Here is a 26,850-nt window from a genome sequence, read left to right on the forward strand (position 1 = left end):
CATGGATGGTCTTTACCAGCGGGTCTCCACGCTTACGCTGCAGAACCCACCACCACCACCCCCCACCACCTCTGATTCCACCCCTTCAAAACCCACAAACTCCACAACACATCCATAACCACATAAACCCTAACCAACCCACTCCCGGGGCCCCATTCGTTCCCCAATCTAACCCAGTCCCTTTACACCCCCACCACCACCACCTTTTGGGTTCTACCCTCAGAACCTCGGGTTCTTCCCTTCCCCACCCTCTGGGTTTGGTTAGCCTCCTCTCACAAACCTCCAAACCCTTCACAAAAACCTTAAGCTGCAGCTCACTCCCTTTGACGGTTCCAACCCCCTAGAGTGGCTCTTTCACGCTGAACAATTCTTCCAGCTTTATCAAACCCCACCTGCACAACGCTTAGAGCTCGTTTCCTTCTACCTCCAAGGTGATGCCACCATTGGATGCATAATAACTATAAGCTTTCTTCATGAGATGATTTCACCTGCGCCCTTGTAGTCCGTTTTGGCCCATCATCCTACGAAAACCATCAACAAGAATTGTTTATACTGCAACAGACCTCAACGGTGGCAGAATACCAAACACGTTTTGAGAAGATCTCTAACCAGGTGCTTGGTCTCTCCCCGGGGCCATGATGGATTTTTTTGTTTCTGGACTACTTCCAGCAATCAAACATGAGCTTTCCATCCTCCATCCTCAAACCCTACTCCGTTTCTCAGGCCATTGGTTTGGCCAAACAGATTGAGGCCAAGCTCAAGGATTCAAAATCCTACACTCCCAAAGACAACAGGCCCACAACATATGCACCCCCTCCTCCTTCTACACTACCCGCCACTAGCCGAACAACCCCAACCACCTCTCCACGCCCCACTGTCTCTTCATCCACCTTTCCCCCTCGCCAAACACAACCATCTTCCTTACACATCAAACGCCTCTCCTCCGCCCTGATGCAAAAGCGCAGGGCTTTGGGCTTATGCTATAATTGCAATGAAAAGTTTGTGCTGGGCCACAAGTGCCAACCCAAGCTTTTCCTTCTCATGCTCGCGGATGACTTCCCCGACGCCGTCAAGCCCGTGGGCACAACCTTGCCTGCTAACGAACCCATGGAAACCCCAACTTCAACCCAGCAAGAGACCCTTACATTTCTGGGCTCGGTGTTGGGTCATCCGGTGGTTATCTTGATCGATACGGGGAGTTCACATAACGTTATGCCTCCATGTTTAGCCTCTTTTCTCCATCTCCCTGTGGTATCTATTTCCAGTTTTCTGGTGATGATAGGCAATGGGCAACATATCACCTGCAACGGGGTTTTCCCCAATACTGAGGTTTACATGGAAGGGCACCGGTTCAACATTCCCTTCTATCTACTAGAAATTTAGGGCGCATACATTGTATTGGGAGTGGAATGGTTATGCACCTTGGGAAAGATTGTTTCTGACTTCAGTATTCCCTCAATGTCCTTCCAAGTTGGTGAGTCCACATGCACTCTTACTGGTCAGCCATTACTTCCCCCTTCAGTAGTCTCCTACCACCAATTCTTTCACCTTATGCACACTGATGCCATTGCAGAGTTTCACGCTCTCACTTTCCTCCAATCTCCTAGTCCCGAACCCACACCCATATGTTTAACCCTTGACACAACCCATGGGCGTACCATACTCTTTGGTCTCTATTGCAATCCAAAGACATTCATTCAGGCTTGTTTGGAGTGCCAATACAACAAGTATGTACCAGCCAAGAAAAACGGTTTACTTCAACCATTGCAAACTCCCTCCAAGGTCTGGGAAGATCTTTCCATGGATTTCATTATGGGACTTCCACCTTCTCAAGGCCACACAGTGATTTGGGTAATTGTGGATCGCCTCACCAAGTTTGTAATTAAGGTTCTGCATTCTCAAGGCCACTTCCTTCGGCATGACGCCATTCCAGGCCTTGTATGGCCAAGCTTTGTTGCCGATATGGCTGCAAGTGAAGGAGAACCGAGCTTCCCACGGCGAAGGTAATCTCCTTTCGATGTTTATCTTTCTGTTGTTTCATGCGTTGTTGTGCTTAAGTGAGGTTGGATTTTAAGCATTTCAAAATCTCTGTCCTATGTTGTAAGGATGCATTGAGTGGTTCAATGGAGGTGTTCCCGGGAACATAATCGAGCAGAGAAGGAGCTCTTGAAATTAAGGTTCCAATTTTGTAAAAAAAAAAAGTCCCCTTGGTGAACTTCCATTTACCATCACCAAAGAAATTATGGTAACCATTTTCATCAAGTACCTGTACATAAATCAAGTTGAGGCGCATGTCAGGAATTTGCCTGACGTTCTTCAAGTACAGCTTGCATTACCTAAATATCTCCAATGCCAGCAACCTTGCTTACTCCTTGATTAACCATCTTCACATGCCCAAAGTCTCTAGCAGTGTAGGATGTAAAATACTCACGATGAGGAGTAACATGAAATGAGGCAGAAGAATCAACTGTTAGAAGTCTCATATTGGCTAGAGATGTGGCCAAACAAGTGCATATAAAAGGTAAAGCAACCCTCAACTCTTGAGCTAGCTTTTGGGTTGAGTTAGGCCTCCCTAATTCTAATATGGTATCAGAACCTATCCTAGATCTATTTGTTTGGCCACATCTCTAGCCAATGGATCTAGAATAGGCTCTGATACCATATTTGTCAACCACTTATCCCAAAAGCTTAAGCTATTGGGTAAGGACCACATGAATGATTTTACATTATATTCTAACATCAACAACCCGTTCATTATCTTTGGCATGTGAGATTAATATAATCATCTTGAAAAATTGAAACAACTTCACCATCTAATACAACTACAACAGTCTCTTTATCTTCTTTCTTATCATTGTCTCTTTCTCTTGATTTACCTTTTTTCAGAAATTTGCACTCCCTTTGCACATGTCTCATTCTGTTACAATTGAAGTACTCGAAGTCTTTTCTGATCCTTGAACTTCCTCTTGAAAAATAGAAACAACTTCACCATCTAATACAACTACAACAGCCTCTTTATCTTCTTTCTTATCATTGCCTCTTTCTCTTGATTTACCTTTTTTCAGAAATTTGCACTCCTTTTGCACATGTCTCATTCTGTTACAATTGAAGTACTCGAAGTCTTTTATGATCCTTGAACTTCCTCTTGACTTGCTCCAGTCATGTGATTTATGAAAATTTCTATGTTGGCTTCTCCCCGTGACTCAACAACTAAAGCTTCTGTGTGAGCCGATGAACTAGACATCTTGTGTCCATTTCTCCTGATTTCTTCATTCAGAAGAGTTTCTTTTATAGTACTGAGACTCATCTTCCCATTAGTGGAGTTACTCAGAGATACCACCAGTGTCTCCCAACTGTTTGGCAATGAACTAAGTGTAACATCCTGACTTGACGACTGGCCTCACGGTAACAACACGAGTCTTTTCAGCGCGCTTTGTCCTCACTCACGCACTTCCCGGGAAAACTTCCCAGGAGGTCACCCATCCCAATATTACTCCAAGACAAGCACACTTAACCATGGAGTTCTTATCAGTTGGGCTCCCGAAAAGAAGTTGCAACTTGTTGTCATGAGTAGTACCAATCAAATCTCTTATGCCCTCCTCAACTGTATAGTCCATCCCTATACAGTCTCGGAATACCTCTTGTTCGGGTGTGAGATCGGTTCATTCATGTGCCCCTCCGCCTAGAAGCCTGCCAGGAGCCGCTCCTTGTCCGTGCCTCACTGCACCGGCGATCACTCCCCGCCCTCGTCGGCCCAGGGGAGTGATCGCCGGTGCAGTGAGGCACGGACAAGGAGCGGCTCTTGGCAGGCTTCTAGGCGGAGGGGCACATGAATGAACCGATCTCACACCCGAACAAGAGGTATTCCGAGACTGTATAGGGATGGACTATACAGTTGAGGAGGGCATAAGAGATTTGATTGGTACTACTCATGACAACAAGTTGCAACTTCTTTTCGGGAGCCCAACTGATAAGAACTCCATGGTTAAGTGTGCTTGTCTTGGAGTAATATTGGGATGGGTGACCTCCTGGGAAGTTTTCCCGGGAAGTGCGTGAGTGAGGACAAAGCGCGCTGAAAAGACTCGTGTTGTTACCGTGAGGCCAGTCGTCAAGTCAGGATGTTACAAGTGGTATCAGAGCCGACCTCTCCCAGTACGGTGTGGTTTCGGGGACGAACCAAGCGGAAGTTGGTGGGCCTGTGACGCCCTGGGCCGACGAGGGCGGGGAGTGATCGCCGGTGCAGTGAGGCACGGACAAGGAGCGGCTCCTGGCAGGCTTCTAGGCGGAGGGGCACATGAATGAACCGATCTCACACCCGAACAAGAGGTATTCCGAGACTGTATAGGGATGGACTATACAGTTGAGGAGGGCATAAGAGATTTGATTGGTACTACTCATGACAACAAGTTCCAACTTCTTTTCGGGAGCCCAACTGATAAGAACTCCATGGTTAAGTGTGCTTGCCTTGGAGCAATATCGTGATGGGTGACCTCCTGGGAAGTTTTCCCGGGAAGTGCGCGAGTGAGGACAAAGCGCACTGAAAAGACTCGTGTTGTTACCGTGAGGCCAGTCGTCAGATCGGGATGTTACACTAAGCAACAACAATGTAAGTAGCTCATCAGATAAATCCATCTCTATAGTTGTCAAATGGTTCACAATATTCTGGAAATTGCCCATATGCTCAGCCGCTGAAGAACCATCCATGTACTTCAGATTCACCAATCTCCGAAATTGAAATACCTTGTTCTGTGCATTTTTGGACTCAAACATGTCCTTCAATTTCTTCCACAAACTGTGGGAATTAGTCTCACTAGCCACATGATGATAGATACTCTGGTCTATCCATTGCTTGATCATACCAATAGTTTTCCTGTTTGTCTTTGTCCATTCTGCATTAGATTTATCTGCTGGTTTAGTACCATCTTCGTCAATGGGATCATACAAGTCTTTACAGAACAACAAGTCTTCCATTCGGGATTTCCAGATAAAATAATTGGAAGAATCCAATTTCAGTATAGTACCAGCAACATCACCTTCACCCATTTTAAGAGCACCAAGCAGATCTCCAACCAAGGAGCTCTGATACCAGTTGTTGGGGGGAGACAGGGGAGCCCATGGACCAAGGAGCAAGACACCAAAAGATATCGATGCCACATCTTAATCCAAAACCTTAAGGCATTAGGTTTATGGGTCACATCTCTTATAAAGTCTTCTCCTCACCCATACTTAACTAATGTGAGACTTCAACTCACACTTGAGTTCTCAAGACTAGTTGCTCAACACTAGGGGAGTGTAAACCCAACCATCACCTCCCACCATTGAGACGCACCGTAAGAGGTGAAAGTCCAGGGGATGCGAACCAGAAGGGAATTATTTTATAATCAAGATCACTCCCAACTTTTCTCTATTGAGGCTTAGAATTTGATTATTTTCATTTAGCTTTTTATCTTTTCTCTTAACTCTTGCTCTTCTAACTTGATTATGAACTCTTGCTCTCCGACGCTGGCAGGTTACAACTGATAAACTCCATCCTTTTCTCCATGCAAGTTTATTGGGCTTCCTCATTCTCCCTGGAAAAGTTGTTAAACAACAAGTAGAACAACTAATGCGCTCCTTTCTCTGGGGTGGGACGATACCTCTATCTGCGCAATATAAGAGTTCCATTCCAAAACGTACAACACGACCTTCCACACCACCCAAACACCTATCGTCAGTCAACCTTCCCATCAGCCATTGCTCCACCAACAGTCAGTTCTACTCCTTTTAATTTAGATTTCTGTGGATTGACCTTGCCTACTTCAACGACAATTGATAGGGGGCCTGGACCAACATCGAAAGAAAGTGCAACTTCTGGAACTTCTCCCTTAAAGAAAAGAAAGAAGAAATGGAATGGAGTATTCCACGTGCATAATCCTTAACTTTTCTTCAAAGAAGGTAATAAAAAAAGAAAGAAGAGGGAGGTCGCCTTGTCTTGGCCAACAGTCTTCTACTTCTAGTCGATTGCTCTATGACGGGCTTCCTTGTATCTTGGGCTCTGCTCGCTTGTCTGTGCTCCGACCCAACAAGTCAGAATTTAAAATATTTCCTTCTCCCTTACGGTCGAGAACTACGTACCTTGCCTGCATTAAGATTTAAAACTTGTCGTAAAAAATGCAATCAATCAGAATTAAGAAAAAATGGAAATAGTGAATCAAGCAAGATCTAGATGGCTTATGCGCTTTTTAAGAAATCCAGTTCAAGTACTCAAAAGTCAAAGAAAGAGAAGGATCTAGTGACGTAAATCACATGATGCCAGTGGCGATGAACACATCCAGCCGAAGTCAAAAGCAATCAGCACTCCGGTCATGGTCTGAGAGGAAATGGTAAAAATGGTTCCGGAGAGGGAAGGTACAAATTCAGTTCAGCCCTGCTTCTCCTTTTATTCTCCTCTTGCTCTTTCTCTTTAGGTCTGCTAAATACATAAACTTGCGTGAATAAAGCCCGTACTTCAAAGAGTCACATCCTCTTGTTACATGCTTCATGTGTTGATAAAGTGTTCCAACATGCTTGAACTCATGCACATCATAATTCATTGAGTATGCTCCCCCTCAATCTGTGAACTTAGTTTCTTTCACTTCTTTCTCTTCATCTTCTTTTCTTCACTCTGCTTCAAATATGACCTTTTTCAAGTTCTCACAATTTTCAATTTCTTCTTCTCATCATCTTCTCTTTTTCTATCTCACTTTCTCGTTTCTTTTTGCACGCATGCTTTTTACAATTTCATCTCATTTTCTCTTCTCTATTTCCCTCTTTATCACTCTCTCATCAGCTTCAATCATCATGCTCTCTTTGCATTACTTAGTCTTGTGCATATGACCTTTGCAAGGTATGAGACTTAGTAAGAAGGTTGTTGTGGACGTTAGAGAGTAGAAAAGAGACGTTCTCACCACAAATACTATGATAGCAGTAGTTCTGATTTGTGTAAGAAGGATGAAGATTTAGTAATATAGGGATAAGCTTTCCAACATGTCTTCATCGTCCAGTATAGCTGTGAGTTATACTTTGTTGCTTCTTTTCATCCGAGAGTTCAAACTTGTGTTGACCTTAGAGAGCTTCTTGACCGTTGAAACTAAATGGCAGATAAGATTTTTCTCCTTTTGGCATATAGGCACGCTTCATAGCTATCTGATGACTTGATAGCCTTATACTTTTGATTCTGAACATTGTACTCTTGTTAGGTTGGGTAGGTCACATGTGAATACACTTTAGTCCTTTGCTTCAGTTGCTTCATCGGACGATCCAACTCTTTTGCTTAGATAAATCTTCATAACTATGGTTCATCTTGTGATAGAACCCTTTGCATAGGTGTTCAGGTCTGACAATGACATTCTTGGATCTTTGTAGCTAAAAGACGATGAAGCTTCTGGACGATCGAAACCATAAGCAATGACATCTTGGACTAGAAGGATCAGGCTATGATAGTATAGACGATGCTAGATGATAACACTTGATGAATTTGCCTTGTGTGCTTCAATTGACTTTTCTTCGGGTTGTGACCCTTCTTGCTTTGCAATGATCCTTCTTATTCTACATGAAGGTCTTCAATATAAGCTTTGTTGTTTTATCATCATCAAAACACTTCTTCATCTTGAGAGAGAACTCACTTGTACCTTACAGCACGCTCTCAAATATGTGTGTTGTAAATATTCTCTATAATTTCAATTAAAATTCTATATTAATTTCAGTTCGATTTCATCTTCTAGTTCTTATTGACTTCTTTATTATTCAAAACGATATATAAAAGAGAGGAGTTCAATACAATTTGCACAGTATAATTGCTTCCTGCAACTATGATAGAGGTGAGTAGATTTCCCTAAAATAAATTTGATTTTCCTAAACACAGGAAATTTAAAACAAATACATCATACTGAAAAAAGTATTTTGACCTTGAAAAGTAAAACAATTTTAGCAAGTATACATGAATGAAAGAAAGTAGCTTCTATTTCAGATTTGTTTTGATTACCTCATCATACCCTCATTATTCACTGTTTCTCCGTCAATATTCAATCATTAATAATATCTCTCAACTCAACTCAACTCAACTCAACTGGTACTTGTTCTTTTTTCTTCACATCCATGATTTGATTTTTTTCTTTTTCCAACACAAAAACTGACCTTGACCGTACAAATATTCTTCCCTTTTGGTCTTGTGCATGATTCCAATTCTGGGTGTTTTTTCTTTGTTCTCTTCCTTGTCGTTGAACTTGAACCCTGTTCCTTCGTGTTTGAATTTTTTGACCCATGGTTGACCACTAAAAAGTTTTCTGTCTTTTCAGTAATTTCTTCTTCTACCATATGAGGGTTCTGTTATTGTTTCAGCTTAAGGGTTTCATTATTCTGCAGTGCAGAGATGAAGGTTGTTCTTGTGCTAATTGACTGTTATCATGCGCATTGTGTCGGTGGTTGATGTTTGCGGAAATGGGCTTGGTTTGTGTTCTTTTGCTATTAGCTAGTGTAAGCTCTTTTGCGCAGCCTGAGCTTGATTTACAAGGTACCATCTTCTGTTCATCTTGTATTTATCTGATTTGATGCTAAGCTGTGTGAAATTTAACTGCAGTTTTGATTTCCTTCAATGAAATCTAAATATATTGAGATTTCATTGGCATTTATATTCATTTATTCTGTTGTTTTGCTTACTAATTATCTTGGCATTTTATTTTGCTTAGGAGGAAGTTGATTTTGTTGTAATTTTGTCTGTCAAATATTGAAATATTTTTCAGTAAATTAAACTGGAATTTGGATAATGTCCTTGCTGGGGAACCAGGGAAACAAAATCTTGTTGGCAAATTGGGGCTTATAGTGTTAGAAATATAATATAAAGCAGTTCATATGTTCTTAATTCAATGGCTTAAATTTTTGGCACAGCTGGTTCATGACTTGGTATCAAAGCCTATATGCCCAAGTGGTCTCAAGTTTGATCCTTGGTTGCGCATTATTCTAATAAAAAGCTTAGATGGATACGTGCATTGTCTTCAAACTCAATATGCTGTTGCATTAGGGGAAAACCATTTCATTCATGTCATGTGTCCTTTACCCAACATGTTAAGGTTTTGGGGTAGTTGGTTCATGTGTGATACATGAATGTTTTTATACTATAAATTGAAAAAATGCATCTGCTTGTCAATTCCTGGCTAAATTGCTTTGAAAGTAACCTGTTCCTTGTGGCTTATCCAAAAAAAAAGCATGTTCCTTGTGTCAAGTTGAAATTACAAGCGAAGAGTAGAAATTATAGCTGAGAGCCAACCCAACTGACTCTTTACGTTTTTGCTTTGACATATACTTCTCAAAGTTCAACATCCTATCCATTTCAGGCGAATACATGGATAAAATGTTTGTTAACAGAATTGGTGATCTTATCATGTTTTCACAAGATTGCAGCAAAATTGTTGTGCTCTTAAACATTTCTACATTTCTTATTTCATCAAAGTTGCAAGTGTGTTTAGATTATTTCTCAGTCTTAGTTCTGATATGTTTACAATGTTCATGTTCATTGCAGAAGATGCACTATTTGCTTTGAAGTCATCACTGAATGCTTCTTCCAACCAGCTTACTAACTGGAACAAATATCAAGTTAACCCTTGCACTTGGTCCAATGTTTACTGTGACCAGAATAGCAATGTTGTTCAAGTGTAAGATATTGTTATTCTTAATGCAAATTTCCAACAATTTTTTCTCTTAATTATTTCATTTGTAGAAGATGTTCAGAGTCATTACCTTTATTGGTACTCAAAGTTTATTTGCATGCTGTATGATTGTGTAAATTGCTTTATTGCAGTTCACTAGCATTTATGGGATTCACAGGATCTTTGACACCAAGAATAGGAGCTCTAAAAAGTCTTACCACTCTGTAAGTATTCATAATTTGAAAAATGGTCAAATTTAAGTGAAGTATTCCAGATGCCTTCTCCTTCTTTTGCTCCCCTGTTCAACTTCCGGTCTCGCATCATTCATGGTGTGTTTGATTGTATTATGGCATGAATTCGCGAAATCATATGGATATATTTCTGCATTATTTTTATATGCTTATTTAGAGTTTAAGCATTTTACAATTGATATTCCATTGGCATTTAGTGTCTTCTGTGCATCTGATGATAGTAGTAAACTATTCATTAGGGTTTTTATATATTTCAGAAGCGTATCAAGTTAGAGTGAAAGAAGAACATGTCTTTACCATTCGTTTATGCTTTTACAGTTTCTCACTCTCCCTCGAGATATGCTTCCATGTGTGTGTGTGTATAAATATGTATAATTTGGTTATTTTTCAAATATTATTCATGTTTTTTAGTGATTTCTTTTTTCAAATATTGACTCATACTCATTCGTAATAATTTATTGTTAATGTTTTTCATCATTGCTTTTGTGAGTGGGGGGTGAAAATTCACATGTATGTTTCATTACATGTTATTGGGGAATATCTTGTTTGTGTAGAAATATGCATAATCTTGTCAATGTTATCTTTTAAGAAATATGTACAACCTAGTTATTTTGAAGAGTTCTGTTACTATAATTTTTTTTTATAAGCAAGTTATGCTACTATAATAACCTTATTCTTCATGAGTCTTTTCTTGTTTATATCTTTCACATTTTTTCTGTTTTTTTTTCTCCTGCAGGGGGGGCGGGTGATTTTATATATATTTACTATGAAGTATGAACTATATAAACAAGAAAGTTATGTTTAACCACTGATGTGTGTTATACATTTATGCAGTTCTTTGCAAGGGAACAACATAACCGGTAGCATACCAAATGAATTTGGAAATCTTACAAGCTTGGTCAGATTGGATCTGGAAAACAACAAATTAACTGGTGAAATACCATCTTCCCTTGGTAATCTTAAAAAGCTTCAGTTCTTGTAAGTATGGTAGTCTATGTCCCAGTACAGATATATAATGAGGGATTAAAGGTCTGTGCACTGCCAGTGTAAATTTTATTTACACAGACATCCAATTAATTTCCACCACATTAGAAAGTATATTTTTATTTTAATTATAATTAAAAACAAGGGTAAATACTCCTAGAATGTGGTCGTAAGTGGCATTATATGATTGGGTGTCAGTGTAAATTGTTAAACACCGACAGTGCATCACAATTAAACCCTATTAGGAGTCCTACGACCTATTTTTATTGTGTAATGTTTGTCTAATTTTTGTCCCGCAACCAGGACATTGAGCCAAAACAATCTCAGTGGGGCTATTCCAGAATCATTTGCCAGTCTCCCAAGCCTGATCAATGTGTATGTATACTATTCTTTGATCCTTTTCATTTTTTTTGTTTGTTTGTAAGGATGTTGTTATCATTTCATTATCTGACAGATTGTTCAACCTTCTCGTTTGCAGTCTGCTAGATTCTAATGATCTTAGTGGCCAGATCCCAGAGAAGTTATTCGACGTTCCTAAGTTCAAGTATGTGTTGTTGTAAATTAGTATCAGATTGAATATCTAAACCACTTTTTAAAGATCACTTTCCATCTAACCCAAGGACTATAATGTAAAACCCTTGGAAAAATAGACACATATATGATATATCCAAAAGAACTTGAATATACAACCTCATTCAACAATAACTGTTACTAACATGATCAAATTGTAGTTTAAGATTCTAAAGGTCTTCTTTGGTTCCACTTTTTTATCTTCATTTTAAAATTGAAAGATTTGTAATCATTAAATTGAGTTCCCATAGCTTGATTACTTTCCATATACTTGTTATATAGTATTGAATGGTAGAAGCATATAATACTGGTAGCTTTTCTCCCTTCCAGGAAATATGATCTTTTTTTTTCCTGGAAGTATAATATTTTATTTTATAATTTTGTGGTCATCATATATTTTGTTTCAACAACAAAGTTCTTGCTCCCATCTCGTGCCCTATTTTATTTACTCATTACTTAATATTGAATTTTAAAAGAAATGGTAGGTTTCCTCACTTATGAGAAATAGGATTTATCAGACACGTGATCCTCTTTAAATAGTGTTGTGGAATAGTCCTGCTATTAAGGAAGGGTATGAAGAAATGGGAAGTATTAAAGAACTGATAACCTTGAAAAGCTTAAATTTTTAGACATAAGCCCAGACCTCAGTTATTTTTAGCTCTTACATGCTCACCAAGTAAAACCTTTGGACCTTGAAGCATGGACAAAGCATATTCTGTACAACACTTTTATTTCCACTTATAGTTGATTAAACTGGGGAAGAGGGTGCCAAGGATAAAACTCTCATCCAGAACTGATTTTCATTACATCTCAAACAGGAAGGCTGTTTCCAGTGTCAAGGTTTTATTTGATAGTTAGTTTCAGTAAAAAGAAAAATCAATGTTTACATTGTTAGATAATAAGAAACCGAAGTTTATGGCATACAGTGCTTGTTGTGAGCCATATGCCAATGTCATGTTTATGGAGTCCTTGGATAGAAATAGAATTTTCAAATTTGGGTTCATGTTCTTTTTCCCTTGACCCTTATTCATTTAGATTTATTTTCTTTTACTTTGTTTCAATGGGTTCCTTATTGCAGTTTCACTGGAAATAAGTTGGACTGTGGCGTGAATTATCATCATCTTTGCACATCTGATGATGAAGATCAAGGTACTTTTGTTTATCCTCTTTTGTGCGTTTCCCTAGTTCCCCATCCCCCTTCCCCTGGCTGCAGGCAACAATCTGAAAACTAATTTGTCTTCAATTGGCAGGTTCATCTCACAAATCAAAAGTAGGCCTCATAGTTGGAATAGTTGTAGGTTTAGTTTTTATCCTTTTTCTTGGTGGCCTGCTCTTTTTCTGGTGCAAGGGGTACAAGGGTGAAGTTTTTGTAGACGTACCAGGTCTGAGTTTCATTTTTAGTCTGTGCAATGCTTTTCTAGATTGTTAGCAGTTGCAGCTTTTGAAATTATTGATCTGGTAACCCTACCTATGCATTCTATCTCAAGCTTATCCGGTTCACAATCTAGATTGGTTTATATAATTGATATATCATCCTGGAGGTTGAGTTTGACTCTTTATTTCCCCTTCTTAAGGTGTGATGTAGCATATTTTGAACTTTTTTGATTTAATTTTTATTTGATATTTGATATTTACTATTACTGTTATTATTTTCTTTGGTCCCTCCTTTAATTGATTCATGTCCTACTGAATCTAATGATCAATGAGTACAAATTGGAATATATACCCTCCACTCCTGTTAATCTTGCATGTCCACTGACGGTGGGAAGTGGAATCTGTCCTGTAATGCTTTTTATTGAGAAACTCACTGAAATAATTAATAATATTTAATTCATAAAAAAGAAGTATTGTAGAGTAAATGAGAACTACAACAGAGCAGGAATTAGGTATACTCAAGAGCAGAAAAAAATTGAAACAAAAGAAAATAAAAATTCATCAAACAAGAAAGGTTGAATGCATAGTTTATTAACAATATTAAACTTAAGATTAATGTGAACTATCTATTTAAGCTTTTCTTGAAATTTTCCCTTGGAAACTATCTATTTCAATCTTTTTTCTCCTGGTATCTTTAGGAGAAGTTGATCGGCGGATTACTTTTGGTCAAATAAAAAGATTTTCCTGGAGAGAACTACAGATAGCTACGGACAACTTCAGTGAGAAAAATGTTCTGGGGCAGGGAGGCTTTGGAAAGGTTTATAAAGGTGTTCTAGCTGATGGCACAAAAGTTGCTGTCAAAAGGTTAACTGACTATCAAAGTCCTGGGGGTGATGCAGCTTTCCAGCGTGAAGTTGAGATGATAAGTGTAGCTGTCCATAGGAACCTGTTACGGCTCATTGGTTATTGTACTACTCCAACTGAACGCCTCTTAGTTTATCCCTTCATGCAGAACTTGAGTGTTGCCTATCGTATACGAGGTATTTAGTTATAAACATTACTGGTTCTTTAAGTATTAAAGTTGGTTTGTTATAAAGGGTGGTGTATTATTATTTTATTTCATAAATTGGACAGGAGGAGCCATTCAAATTGAATAGTCACCCCCCTTGATATCTTATTTTGCTTCTGTCATATAACTGTTTTAAAATTTCTGAAATACAGTAGGTTACATTAAGTAATCAAAATATTAACATTTTAGGAAACTTAACTCAAGAGTTTGAAAAGAGTTCTTTGTTATAAACAATAATTATTCTTGAGTTTTTCCTAGACCTAACGCTGATCCAAAATTTAGCTTTTGAGGCGAGGTTGCTCAAGCCTTTATAAGCTCAACTCCGACCATATCTCTAGTAAATGTTGGATTTCAACAATTATCTTCATGCCAGACCATGGGGAGTAGAACAATGTCGAGCTGTAAATCATGTGTATAGGCTAGGCTGTAAATTAGTTTTATTGATTAAGATAATCAGGCTTTTAATCCCCTGATTATGGGATTGATTTAGTTCCCTTTTATTCTTGTACCATATTATATACAGCTATGTACTATTACTTTAGATCAATGACAATAATTCAAATCTCAAATTTTGTTTTGATTTCTTTACATGGTATCTGAGCTTTGGGGTTACTCCTAGAGCTCTGGTCTCTGCTTCTTCGTCCTGCAGCCTTCATTGCTGCATGTACCTCTGATTTTTTGAGAAGCCTTAATTGCTGTGCTCCCTCTGCCTTCTGTTCTGTGCCTCTATAGCTGTTTCCCCTTCTGTGGTGTTGTGGAGGCCCTATCAACACCATGTCGACCTCTGAAACTGAAGATAACGTGTCCAGCTCCACAAATTCAACTGAAGACTTCATTCTTGTTCAAAGAGCAGGGGAACTGCGGAGCAGCTGAGCTTCTTACTGTCTTAATGGGAAGAGTCACCTCAAGTGATCTCAATTTGTTCGGGCCTACCTTGGGGAGAAGCAGTTCTTAGTTTACTGCCTCTGACATGATAAATAGACTCCCTTCACGTGTTCTGAACAACAAAAGCCCCATAATGGCACTAAACTGTTTCTACCCTCATTTCCGAACCTCTAATTGTCTGATTCCTAGGGTATGTGGATGCAAAACCTTTGTTCATGTTTACGGCCAATCAAGAGAGAAATTTGAACCTTGGGTGGTAACATGTGTTTTCCCTGGATATTCATGTCCCCAAAATGGATACAAGTGTTACAATCCTTCATCCAAAATGTTATATCTATGTAGATATCACTTTTGTGGAAAACCTCCAAATCTTCTCGTTAAGGAGAAATTTCAATGGATTAAATACACCTAATTCTTTCATTGTGCCTGATCTAGAGTCACCTAATTCTGTCATCAAGGCTAATTTAGTCACCAATTTTAGCCACTAACTTTGTTCCTCCAAGTGTTACTCATGATTTCTCAAAATTCTCTAAGGTGTACACAAGAAAGAACACAATTCTTGACTTGACCCATGTTCAAGAATCTGAGTCAAGCCCTAAAAAGAGATTGAAATCAGATTTCAAACTCCAGAGACAAATGAAGCTTCTCATAGTCATATAGATGACCTTGGGTCCTTGACCTTACCCAATGCTAATTAAAAAGGTACCAGAAATTGTACTAAAAAACCTCTTCAGACTTCATCTAATTATATTTGTACTCACCGAAAAAAAATCTAATTATATTTGTCTTGATCACTTCTCTTCCCCTCACAAATTTTTTATTGTAACTTGTAAGTATGAACACTGTAGTTGTCCCTAACACTGTACTTGAGACTTAAAATAATCTGAATTCTGATGTGTATTCAATGGTTAAGAACTTAACATGTACAATATTTTTAGACTAGGCTTCATACTCAATCCCAATATTCTGATCCGTTTATTGGAGACTACCAGATGTTCATTCCTATGAATTCCACGCTCTAGATTGACAAGCCTTGGGTGTGACGGGTATGTTGAGAAGTCCCACATTGACTAAAGGTATGGGCAAAATAGTCCTTATAAAGGGAAGATCAACCAACACCCTTAAGCTAGCTTTTGGGGTAGAGTTAGGGCCTAACCCAAATTCCAAGACTTGTTGGACTCATTTATTTAGCCCACACCAAGCTAGAGATAGCATCATCGATTATCGTGGTTTGCCAATTCATGCACATCCTGGAGAAAGGCATTTACGGGCAGTAACCAAGATCCTTCAGTATACAAAAGATAGCACATGGAGAGGATTCTTGTTCAAAAGCTAAGGAAATTTGTCTAGGGAGCTCTATAAGAAAGCAGAGCAAGCAAGGCCAGTGACTGATAGGAGATCTACCATTAGATACTGCATGCTTTTTGGTGGAAACTTGGTCTCATCAGAAAATAAGATTCATTTCAGTAATATTACTTTCAACTTCCTATTTACATCAATAAAGATACTAGTTCCTGTTAGCAATCTTGTGACATGAAGGAGTAAAAACCATAATGTGGTGGCGATATCATCAGCAGATTTAGAATTCAGATCAGTTGCTTAAGGATTATGTGATATACTCTAGATGAAAATTATTTTAGATGATCTAGAAGTTAATTTGAAGTTTCTTAAAAACTCTATAATGACAAAAAGTTAGCTATCGATATTTTTAACAATCCCATACAGCATCATAGGAAAAAGCATACTGAAATTGATAGAAATTTCCTTCATGAGCCAACTATCCCAAAATCTCAAGTTGTTGAGTGAAGACACGTGAATGGTCTTATAAATACTTACTCACCCCTCAACCAAGAGACCATTGGACTTGAAGCGTTTGCACAGGTCTATCTACCTCATGCTGGAGTTCTACTTTTTATTCTTTTAACTAATGAGAGTAACAAGGATCGAACTCTAGATCGTATAGAGTCAATCCTAGATCCATAGTTGGGACACTTGTGATGGACCACCCGTTGATGATTGGAGTTTAAGAATTGACCTGGCTCGCAATTTGTTGGAACATTTTGTCATGCATTTTGTCAAAAACAACTGATTGTCGAAGCAGATGCCGTGGCATCTGATTTCGTGAAGCTAGGACATCAGTCCTTTGCTGAAGTTTAATTTTGTGGGCCCTCTGAAGATTTGCTGAAGATATGTTTTTGAGTTACTTGAGGAGCAAGTAGCTATTCCAGAAGGGTTTTAATTGTTGGGTTGTTATTTGTTGAAACAATCTTTGATAAAAGATTTGTTTCTATCTTTACTTGGGAAAAACGCAACAAGATCTTTGGAGATTCTGTTTTGATTTGATTATTGTTGCAATCTGTTACTTCAGCCCAAGCAAACCCTAGTGCCTACCTGCTGCTGCTGAAGTCTATAAAAAGGATGAAGACCTAAAGCTTGAAGACCACTGAAGCTAATAGAGAGAGATCAAGTGTTTTAGGGTTGTTCATTGTTCTTTATCCTTGTTTCTTGTGAACAAACTTTGCTCCATGATTCTATAAAGCAAAGTTGTGTTATGTGTTCTTTAATTCTTCAAACTCTGATTGTTGATTGTTTGTTACCAATCACTGTGGCAGTGATTGAGAGAAAGGGAGAGGGACTCTCATACTTAGGTTGAGATACTAAGTAGAAATACACTTGGGTAGATTAGGAAGTGAACTATGAACTGTGGTGTTCATGAGTGTCTGTAATTCCTGAATCTTGAGATAGTGGATTTCCTTTCTTTGGGTGCAAACCCTCCAGACGTAGGTGAAGTTTCACCGAACTGGGTTACCAATCTTCTGTGTTCTACTTTATTATTTTTCTGGTTTTGTTACTGTTAGTCAGTTGTCGAACCGGTTGTCCCAGCATCGCGTTCGACATCTGTCCTGTGCGAGAACTGTATTTACAATTGGCATCAGAGCAGGCACCCTACTCTGTTGGGTGAGCTCCAGGGAATATATTCTGTTCTCAAGGACAACATTATGGATGCAAGAAGATCAATTTATATGCCACCAATTTTGGATGGTACCAATTATGACTACTGGAAGGCTCGAATGATGGTGTTTCTCAAATCTATGGACAGTATAACATGGAAGGCAATAGTCAAGGGATGGAAACATCCTGTGATAGCATCCACAACTGAATTGAAGCCTGAAGATAAGTGGACAAAGAAAGAAGATGACGAAGCTCTTGGAAACTCCAAAGCCTTGAATGTTATTTTTAATGGAGTTGACAAAAATATGTTCAGGTTAATTAACACATGTACTGTGGCTAAAGAAGCATGGGAGATTCTCAAGACTGCTCATGAAGGAACATCAAAAGTACGTATGTCAAAGCTTCAACTTCTTACAACTCAGTTTGAAACTATGAAGATGAATGAGGATGAATCCATATATGAGTTTCACATGCGAATAAGGGATCTAGCCAACTCTTCTTTTGCCCTAGGGGAACCAATGTCTGAAGAAAAGTTAGCAAGAAAGATTCTCAGGTCTCTCCCCAAGAAGTTTGATATGAAGGTAACTGCCATTGAAGAAGCCCAAGACATCAGTAACATCAAGGTTGATGAACTCATTGGTTCCTTGCAAACCTTTGAGATGTCTCTTAATGGTAGATCTGAGAAGAAGGCGAAGAGTATAACCTTTGTGTCCAACACTGAAGAAGATGAAGATCAGAGGGAGAAGGATACTGATGCAAACATTGCAGAAGTTGTATCATTACTTAACAAAGCGTTGAAGAGTTTGGGCAGAATGTCAAATACAAATGTCCTGGACAATGTGTCGGACAATGTGAAGAATACTGAATTTCAACTCAAAGACAAACATGAGAATGATACAACCAAGGCTATTCATGTAAAGGCTCTCATTGGGAAGTGCTATTCTGATGCTGAGTCAAGTGATGGTGATGAGGAAGAACTAGTTGAAACCTACAAATTGTTGCTGGCTAAGTGGGAGGAATCATGTATGTATGGTGAGAAAATGAGAAAAGAAGTCAAGGATTTGATTGCTGAGAAGAAGCAACTTCAGAGTAATAACTCCAGTTTGCAAGAAGAAGTAAAGACCATCAGCAAGTTGCGTGAGGAGAATGAGAAACTTCAGATCACTAATGCAAAACTGCAGGAGGAGGTAACATTACTGAACTCAAAGCTTGAAGGTATGAAAAAGTCTATTCGTATGATGAATAAAAGCACTAATGTGTTAGAGGAGATTCTGGAAGTTGGGAAAACAGTTGGAGATATGGAGGGGATAGGCTTCAGCTACAAGAGTGCAAATAAGTCTGCTTCATCTGAAAAGCAAACTAAGCAACCAATGTCAGACCCAATGTTGCATCATTCTGTACGACATGTGTACCCTCAGTTCAGAAAATCCAAGAAATCTACTTGGAGATGTCATCACTGTGGAAAACTTGGTCATATAAGGCCCTACTGTTACAAGCTATATGGATATCCTCAGTCTCATGATCAACCAAGGACTAATCCACAAGTAGCTCCAACAAGGAAAGAATGGAAACCAAGTGGGCTTAAAGAGAAGGAGAAGAAAGAGATTGTGAAGGCTCCTAGGCATTTTCTCATGACCAACAAGGATGTTGCTCTTCTTAAATCTCAGAGTTCTGGTGTAGATGTTATGAAGGAATGGAGGAAGAAATTTGTTGCTGTAAGTTCTCTTGAAGGTTCAAATGCACCATCAACTGTTCATGCAAGCATAGGTGAATCTGTAAGTGCAGATCCTAATGCTATTGTGCCTAGTGTGATTCATGAGATATCAGTTGAATCTGTTTCTGTTCCAAATGTTGAACCCCATGTTGACACATTAGTTGAGACTACTTCAGATGTGAGTATGGGACCCTCTGTTGGAAATCCAAACCCCATTGTTGACACATCTGAACTTGATCTCCAAATCCATCAATCTACCTTGGGTTCTGAACCATCTACCGTTTGCAAGAAGTCAGTTGTTGAAAGTGTTCATGAATTGTTGTCATTCTGGTCTTAGAAGTGATGGGTTGTTTATGCTGTGCTACCTTTGCCAAATTTGTGCTAAAAAGGGGGAGTAGTTTTCAGACGTTTGTGATTTAGAAGTTTGTGATTCAGATGTTTGAGTTTTCAGAAGTTTATGTTTCAGATGGTTTCAGCTGTTTTGAAGTTTCAGAAGTGTGTGAACAGTGTTTTCAGATGTTTATGTTCAGAAGCTTGTGGTTCAGAAGTTGTTTATGATCAGAAGTTAGTAGTTCAGAAGTTGGTTCTGTTCAGATGTTTGCAGATCAGAAGTTGTTTTTGTTCAGATGTTCGCAGATCAGAAGTTTGTTCAGATGTTCATGTTCTCAGAAGTTAGGTGAAGTTGCTTCTGTTTCTACTGTGCTATGTGTGTTCTGATAGTGTTAGCTCTGGTCTGAAGACAAGTTCAAGACGATGGCTATGTTTGTTTTCTGAAATGTTGCTTCTGATGAGCAGTATTTCTGACGGTGCTTCTGATGAGCAGTATTTCTGTTAGCTGTACTTCTGGGTATGTGCTGCCAGCTTCTGATGGTAGTATTTTTGATATGATGATGTCCAAGCTGATCCATTTTGAAGACATCATGTGCTAAGGTTGATTGTACCTCTGGTTGTGTGTTTGTGTTGCTAAGTGGTTTGTTCCGACTATATCTTCTGAAGTATGGTAGTTGGTTGTGTAGATGCATCAGTTTGAGGGGGAGCTCTGACTAAGGGGGAGAGTTGTTTCTCTAGTTTTTATCCTCTCTGATCTGTGAGTTGTTTTAGACAAAATTTGACAAAGGGGGAGATTGTTGGAACATTTTGTCATGCATTTTGTCAAAAACAACTGATTGTCGAAGCAGATGCCGTGGCATCTGATTTCGTGAAGCTAGGACATCAGTCCTTTGCTGAAGTTTAATTTTGTGGGCCCTCTGAAGATTTGCTGAAGATATGTTTTTGAGTTACTTGAGGAGCAAGTAACTATTTCAGAAGGGTTTTAATTGTTGGGTTGTTATTTGTTGAAACAATCTTTGATAAAAGATTTGTTTCTATCTTTACTTGGGAAAAACGCAACAAGATCTTTGGAGATTCTGTTTTGATTTGATTATTGTTGCAATCTGTTACTTCAGCCCAAGCAAACCCTAGTGCCTACCTGCTGCTGCTGAAGTCTATAAAAAGGATGAAGACCTAAAGCTTGAAGACCACTGAAGCTAATAGAGAGAGATCAAGTGTTTTAGGGTTGTTCATTGTTCTTTATCCTTGTTTCTTGTGAACAAACTTTGCTCCATGATTCTATAAAGCAAAGTTGTGTTCTGTGTTCTTTAATTCTTCAAACTCTGATTGTTGATTGTTTGTTACCAATCACTGTGGCAGTGATTGAGAGAAAGGGAGAGGGACTCTCATACTTAGGTTGAGATACTAAGTAGAAATACACTTGGGTAGATTAGGAAGTGAACTATGAACTGTGGTGTTCATGAGTGTCTGTAATTCCTGAATCTTGAGATAGTGGATTTCCTTTCTTTGGGTGCAAACCCTCCAGACGTAGGTGAAGTTTCACCGAACTGGGTTACCAATCTTCTGTGTTCTACTTTATTATTTTTCTGGTTTTGTTACTGTTAGTCAGTTGTCGAACCGGTTGTCCCAGCATCGCGTTCGACATCTGTCCTGTGCGAGAACTGTATTTACACAATTGTTACATAAAAAATTAATGAATTCAGTCTAGCCCGCGAGCTATTTGAGTAGAATTGCTGAAATTTAATTTAGCCAAATTCTAAGAATTTTTTGAGGATAATGGAAGGTAGCAAGGTGTGCTTGTAATACATTCATCCAAACAAGAAGTAACTGATGTTTTGACCTGGGCTGACGAGTTCAAGTTTCCATATCCAAGTTAGTAATGGAAGATATCTATTGATTTGCTTGAGGGGTATATGTTAGAAGTCCCACATTGGCTAGAGATAGAGCCAAGATAAGCTTTATAAGGGTAGTGCAAACCTCAACTCTTGAGCTAGCTTTTGTGGTTGAGTATAGGCCTCTCAATTTCTAATATGGTATCAGAGCCTATCCTAGATCCATTTGTTGTGGAGACCTCCCATTATTGGGCCACCCGTAAGGGTAGTGCAAACCTCAACTCTTGAGCTAGCTTTTGTGGTTGAGTATAGGCCTCCCAATTTCTAATAGTATAGGCCCTAAATTAATTAGGAGAATCAGAATCAATTTTTCATCGAGGAAGAGAATCAGTTTTTGAATCTCGTGATTATGGGATTGATTTAGGAGATCACTTCCATAATTAGGATTGGTTTATTTTCTTTTTATTATTCCGTTGAACCATATTATATACAGCTTTTTACTATCAGTTCAGAGCAGTGAGAATAATTCAGTTCTCAATTTTTATTCCATCTCTTTACGAGCAGGAATGTTAAAAGATATGTATGATTATGCATGTGTTATCACTAGAACCGTAATCATGTAGGCCTGCCCAATTTTAAAATTTCAGCTTTATGGTGTTTTAAAATCCTGATATCCTGATGTGACATTAACCCTGTATGCACTAGAAATTTTGTTTTCATGTCTGGCAAGATTTAAGTTTATGTGGGTGGCCTGGATCTCTATATTTTCTTTAAGTTTGTTTGTAAAATTTGGAAACTTTTACAGTAATTTTTTACTACTGATGCAGAACTCAAACCGGGGGAACCTGTTTTGGATTGGGCTACAAGAAAACGAGTGGCTCTGGGAACAGCCCGTGGCCTAGAATATCTTCATGAACAATGCGATCCAAAGATTATTCATAGAGATGTGAAGGCAGCTAATATACTGCTCGATGGAGATTTTGAAGCAGTTGTGGGTGACTTCGGTTTGGCAAAATTAGTTGACGTTCGAAAGACTAATGTGACAACCCAAATTCGTGGGACAATGGGCCATATAGCTCCAGAATACTTGTCCACTGGAAAATCTTCAGAAAAAACAGATGTTTTTGGTTATGGAATTATGCTTTTGGAGCTTGTTACAGGTCAACGTGCAATCGACTTTTATCGTTTGGAAGAGGAAGATGATGTGTTATTGCTTGACCATGTGAGACACCTTATTTTAGTATCATAACCTCCCTGTTTGTTCCTCTGTATGTCTTTTTGATTGTTCCTTATTTGTGTCAACATGCTTGGAACTTGTGTGCGCCTCTCTATGCATTGATGATGTATCCTTTCGCATTTAACTGATATGGATAAGGAGTAATGATTGTGTCATGTGAGCTAGAAGTTTATGTAGTGCATGTTTGGGGTAGATTTTGAAGGTAGAAGCATAACTGATTCTGAGAGAAACTGCTCCTAGTAGCTTTTGTGGGACGATAATTGACTCTGGAAGACTTGAACTAGTTTTAATTGGAACTCTGCATGCTCATCGAGCTGGAATTAAGTGAGTGTATTGTTTTTATAAGGGTCATCACATTTCAAAGACTTCATGCTTTGCTATAATGTTGATAATCAAAAGGTGATTTAAATTATGTAAAGAGATATATTTTTCCTTCATGATGCATGTTACCTTAGAAAATAAACTCTGCACTATTCAGTTTATGCTTGTTGGTTACTGTTTTTGCTATATTTGTGCTTAATGTAGGTTAAGAAACTCCAACGGGAGAAAAGACTGGATGCTATTGTTGACTGCAACCTTAATAAAAACTACAACATAGAAGAGGTTGAAATGATTGTACAAGTTGCATTACTTTGCACACAAGCATCGGCGGAGGGTCGTCCAGCAATGTCAGATGTAGTAAGAATGTTAGAGGGAGAAGGTCTGGCTGAAAGGTGGGAGGAGTGGCAGCACGTGGAGGTCACTCGGAGGCAAGACCATGAGAGACTACAAAGAAGATTTCATTGGGGAGAAGATTCAGTTTATAACCAAGATGCTATTGAGTTATCGGGTGGAAGATGATCTAGCTATGTTTGGATACCTGTTGGCACTCGTGTTGGCACTTACGTTGAGACAAAAAGTGAACGAAGCCATTCCTATTGTCAAGATGAAAATTTGTTTATGTTACACTCAACTAGTATCCAAATATATAAATTATTATCTTTTATGTAGCACAATATCCATTTTTAACTGTTTGATTTGATTAAAAATATGTAGGTGTCATTGGATTCCAAGTGTAAAAAGTGCTAGCTAGTAATCTTCATATTATGATGATTATGCTTGTTATGAGCTTTTTTGATAATGTTTTGATCATTATAATATTTCTTTATATGCAGTGCGTTCGATTTGTTCAAATTTAAAGGACAGGATGATGCAAAAATGTTTTGATCATTAGTTTATGAAAACATGTGGGTGGGCAAGGAGAATTTTCGGGTGGTACCAAAAGAAACCTCTGACAAAAATTAGGCTGCAAATCATATGAAGAATCAATAACAGTGCATTGCAGGTTTATTTAACAATTCTATATCAGAGAATTTTATTTGAAAATGATGGGTATCGATACACTTACATAAATATGAATAAGTCATGTCTAAAACAACTAGTAAAATTAACAAATTGGAATTGGGGCACCGTTCCACTCCCCAAGACATTTTATAAGAGGATCAATAATTTTACCCTGACATATTGCTGTGAACACTTTATCACATTCCTCACCTGGTGATCTAACCTTTTCTCCAGTTAGCAATTCTGTTCCCAACTCCTCCCTCACAAACTTGTACAGTGGGTAAGATCTGCAATCATTGATTTTGTTTGAAATTTTTGGATTTCCACTCTCATATGCAGCCCTTGCACTTTCAACCTCCTTTGGCAAGAGACTCTTTAACTCATCCTCAAAAGTTGCAATCTTTTGAAAGATTGATGTGCTTGAGTTCTTCTCATTTTCTTCGCTTACTAATGCATGATCCACCAACACTTGCCTTAGCTTTTGCATCAATGGGTATGTAGCACTGCAGGGGTCATCAATATAGGCAAATACAGCCTCCCTATCAACCACTTTCAACAAATCTTTTTCACAAAATCTAGAAGGATGGAGTTCTCCATTGACATCTGTGATAAGAGTCCTCTTGGCTACCTGACTTACCGTGTTCTTAACCGAGTATCTCAAGTTCTCCTCCAAATGCCTCAAGTCAATTGCTTGGCAAAGTGCAATCAAGAATGTGGAGGACATGAGTTTAAGGATCTCAATGGCTTCGTATGTTTTTCTAGAAGAAATCAAACCCAAAGAGTTCACATCTTGGTTGTGCTGCTCAGCACTTTGGACATGGGTTGTGACCGGATTCGCAAGATATTGGAGTTCTGAGCAATAAGAAGCCATGGTGATTTCAGCTCCCTTGAGACCATAATCCAAGCTGGGGTTTCTACTTGCAGTGAGATTTGATGGCAACCCATTGTTGTAATGATCATCCACAAGCTCAGTGAACTGGGCAAACATGAGCTTTCCAATTGAGGCAAGTGCGAGACGCGTGTTGTCCATGGAAACTCCAATAGGGGTTCCTTGGAAATTGCCTCCATGCAAAGCCTTGTTTCTCGAAACGTCGATCAAAGGGTTGTCGTTCACGGAGTTAATCTCTCCCTCGATTGACTTTGTCGAGAATCGAATCACTTCGATTAGGGGACCGAGCCATTGAGGTGAAGTTCTGAGTGCATATCGGTCTTGTTTTGGCTTTTGCAAGGGATCCATCTCGTGCGACTTCTTTGCTGCTTTGATGTAGGAGCTCCCATCCAAAATGTGTTCCATGATAGCAGCAGCCTCAATTTGACCAGGGTGGTGCTTTAACTTATGGGTCAAATGGTCGGTGAATTCAGGCTTCCCTTGCATCACTTCGGCAAAAATAGCTGATAGAACCTCAGACAACACTGCCAGTATATTAGCCTCAAAGAGAACAATAGAGGCCAAGCCAGAACCAACAGCAGTGCCATTAACAAGGGCAAGCCCCTCCTTCGGTTGCAATTCAAAGAAACCGGAGTTGATGCCAGCCAATTGGAAAGCTTCCTTGGCATTGAGTTTCTCTCCAGAAGGTCCAACAGCTTTGGAGTTTGGTCGGCCAGTGAGCAAACCAGCAATGTAAGAAAGAGGCACTAGATCACCGGAAGCCGTGACGGTGCCACGAAGCGGCAAACATGGGGTGATGTTGTTGTTGAGGAGCTGAGTGATGGTTTCTAAGATTTCAAATCTAATGCCTGAATATCCTTGAAGAAGAGTGTTGATCCTCACTAGCATGGAAGCTCTAGTTGCAGATTGTGGCAATGTGTGGGATGACTCAGTACCATTGCCAAAAATTCCAACGTTCAAAAACCTGATTAGCTCTTGCTGCAAAGCATTGCCTTGTTTGGTTCTGCGGTGGGAGGTGGCACCGAAGCCGGTGGTGACACCATTACTGTCAGTGCTGCTATTCTTGACCCAGTCACTGCTCGCCTTAACGCCGGCTCTAGCTGTCTCGCACAGCTCAACGCTCACTCCTTCAGCGGCGGTGGCGGTGGCAATGGCAGCTACCTGAGCTATCGTCAGCGTCTCTCCGCCGAGCCTGACAACCGGCTTGCGGTACTCCTCCACCATGTGCTTCACCTCGTCCAAGTGGCTCCCCTTCATTGACTCCGCCGCCACACCCCAATTCAAGGGATCAGTAGTACTAACAGTAACAGCGCCTTTAGCAGTAGTAGTGCAGAAGAAGGAACCATTTTGGCTTTGGTTAGTGATTGCTTGATTTGCTTCCATCATCTTAAGAATAATACAAATTAATAGAAAGAGAAATAATCAATGGAGTAAGAGTTCGATCACAGTATATAGAGGGAGAGAATACTGTACTGTAGAATATGAAAGAAAATGGAAATCTTTGGAGTTTGAGTTGTGTATTTCCTGAATGGGAAGGGAAGAGTGATTGAGTATTTATACACTAGAATATTAGAGAGAGAGACGTGTGGAGCTCTTTCCTAATATTTTCTAATCTGTTTGTAGGTGTTATGCGTTGGTAGCTGAAATAGAAAGTGGGTTGGTGGAAATTAAATTAATTAATTAAATCATTATTTTCGAGCGGCTATGATCTTGCAACATGATACTCCTGGATCACCGTATTCGTTGGATCGTGATCGTTGGAAGGAAGAAGCAACGAG

The 26,850-nt window shown here is 39.2% G+C and overlaps 2 protein-coding genes across 9 annotated transcripts; one reads left to right on the forward strand and one right to left on the reverse strand.

The window, feature by feature from the left end:
• The first annotated feature begins 595 nt into the window (after nucleotides 1-595).
• LOC130723398 (probable LRR receptor-like serine/threonine-protein kinase At5g10290) lies at nucleotides 596-23,964 on the forward strand. 8 transcript variants are annotated; one of them, XM_057574434.1, is made up of 12 exons: nucleotides 596-2,003; nucleotides 8,383-8,530; nucleotides 9,536-9,668; nucleotides 9,815-9,886; nucleotides 10,748-10,891; nucleotides 11,201-11,272; nucleotides 11,376-11,441; nucleotides 12,546-12,616; nucleotides 12,718-12,849; nucleotides 13,540-13,881; nucleotides 22,451-22,845; nucleotides 23,386-23,964. In XM_057574434.1, the coding sequence occupies exons 2-12, from the start codon at nucleotides 8,446-8,448 to the stop codon at nucleotides 23,698-23,700; spliced, it is 1,827 nt and encodes a 608-aa protein (XP_057430417.1). In that variant the 5' UTR covers nucleotides 596-2,003; nucleotides 8,383-8,445; the 3' UTR covers nucleotides 23,701-23,964. The 8 variants fall into 8 exon arrangements, with proteins under 8 accessions (XP_057430417.1, XP_057430415.1, XP_057430419.1 ...); XM_057574432.1 differs by lacking the exon at nucleotides 596-2,003 and adding an exon at nucleotides 7,642-7,838; XM_057574436.1 differs by lacking the exon at nucleotides 596-2,003 and adding an exon at nucleotides 7,642-7,838 and having other exon boundaries at nucleotides 8,388-8,530.
• A 221-nt stretch (nucleotides 23,965-24,185) lies between these two features.
• LOC130723397 (phenylalanine ammonia-lyase class 1-like) lies at nucleotides 24,186-26,610 on the reverse strand. Its single transcript, XM_057574427.1, has one exon. The coding sequence runs from the start codon at nucleotides 26,456-26,458 to the stop codon at nucleotides 24,287-24,289; it is 2,172 nt and encodes a 723-aa protein (XP_057430410.1). The 5' UTR covers nucleotides 26,459-26,610; the 3' UTR covers nucleotides 24,186-24,286.
• Between the last annotated feature and the right edge of the window lie 240 nt (nucleotides 26,611-26,850).

This window comes from Lotus japonicus, chromosome 6, assembly GCF_012489685.1.
Source record: "Lotus japonicus ecotype B-129 chromosome 6, LjGifu_v1.2".
NCBI lineage: Eukaryota > Viridiplantae > Streptophyta > Magnoliopsida > Fabales > Fabaceae > Lotus > Lotus japonicus.

Coding starts and splice junctions, on each gene's coding strand:
- LOC130723398 (XM_057574434.1), top strand. CDS start 8,446: ATGTTTGCGGAAATGGGCTTGGTTTGTGTTCTTTTGCTATTAGCTAGT. Junction 11,273..11,375: donor CTCCCAAGCCTGATCAATGT/GTATGTATACTA, acceptor TCTCGTTTGCAG/TCTGCTAGATTCTAATGATC. Junction 11,442..12,545: donor TTCGACGTTCCTAAGTTCAA/GTATGTGTTGTT, acceptor TCCTTATTGCAG/TTTCACTGGAAATAAGTTGG.
- LOC130723397 (XM_057574427.1), bottom strand. CDS start 26,458: ATGATGGAAGCAAATCAAGCAATCACTAACCAAAGCCAAAATGGTTCC.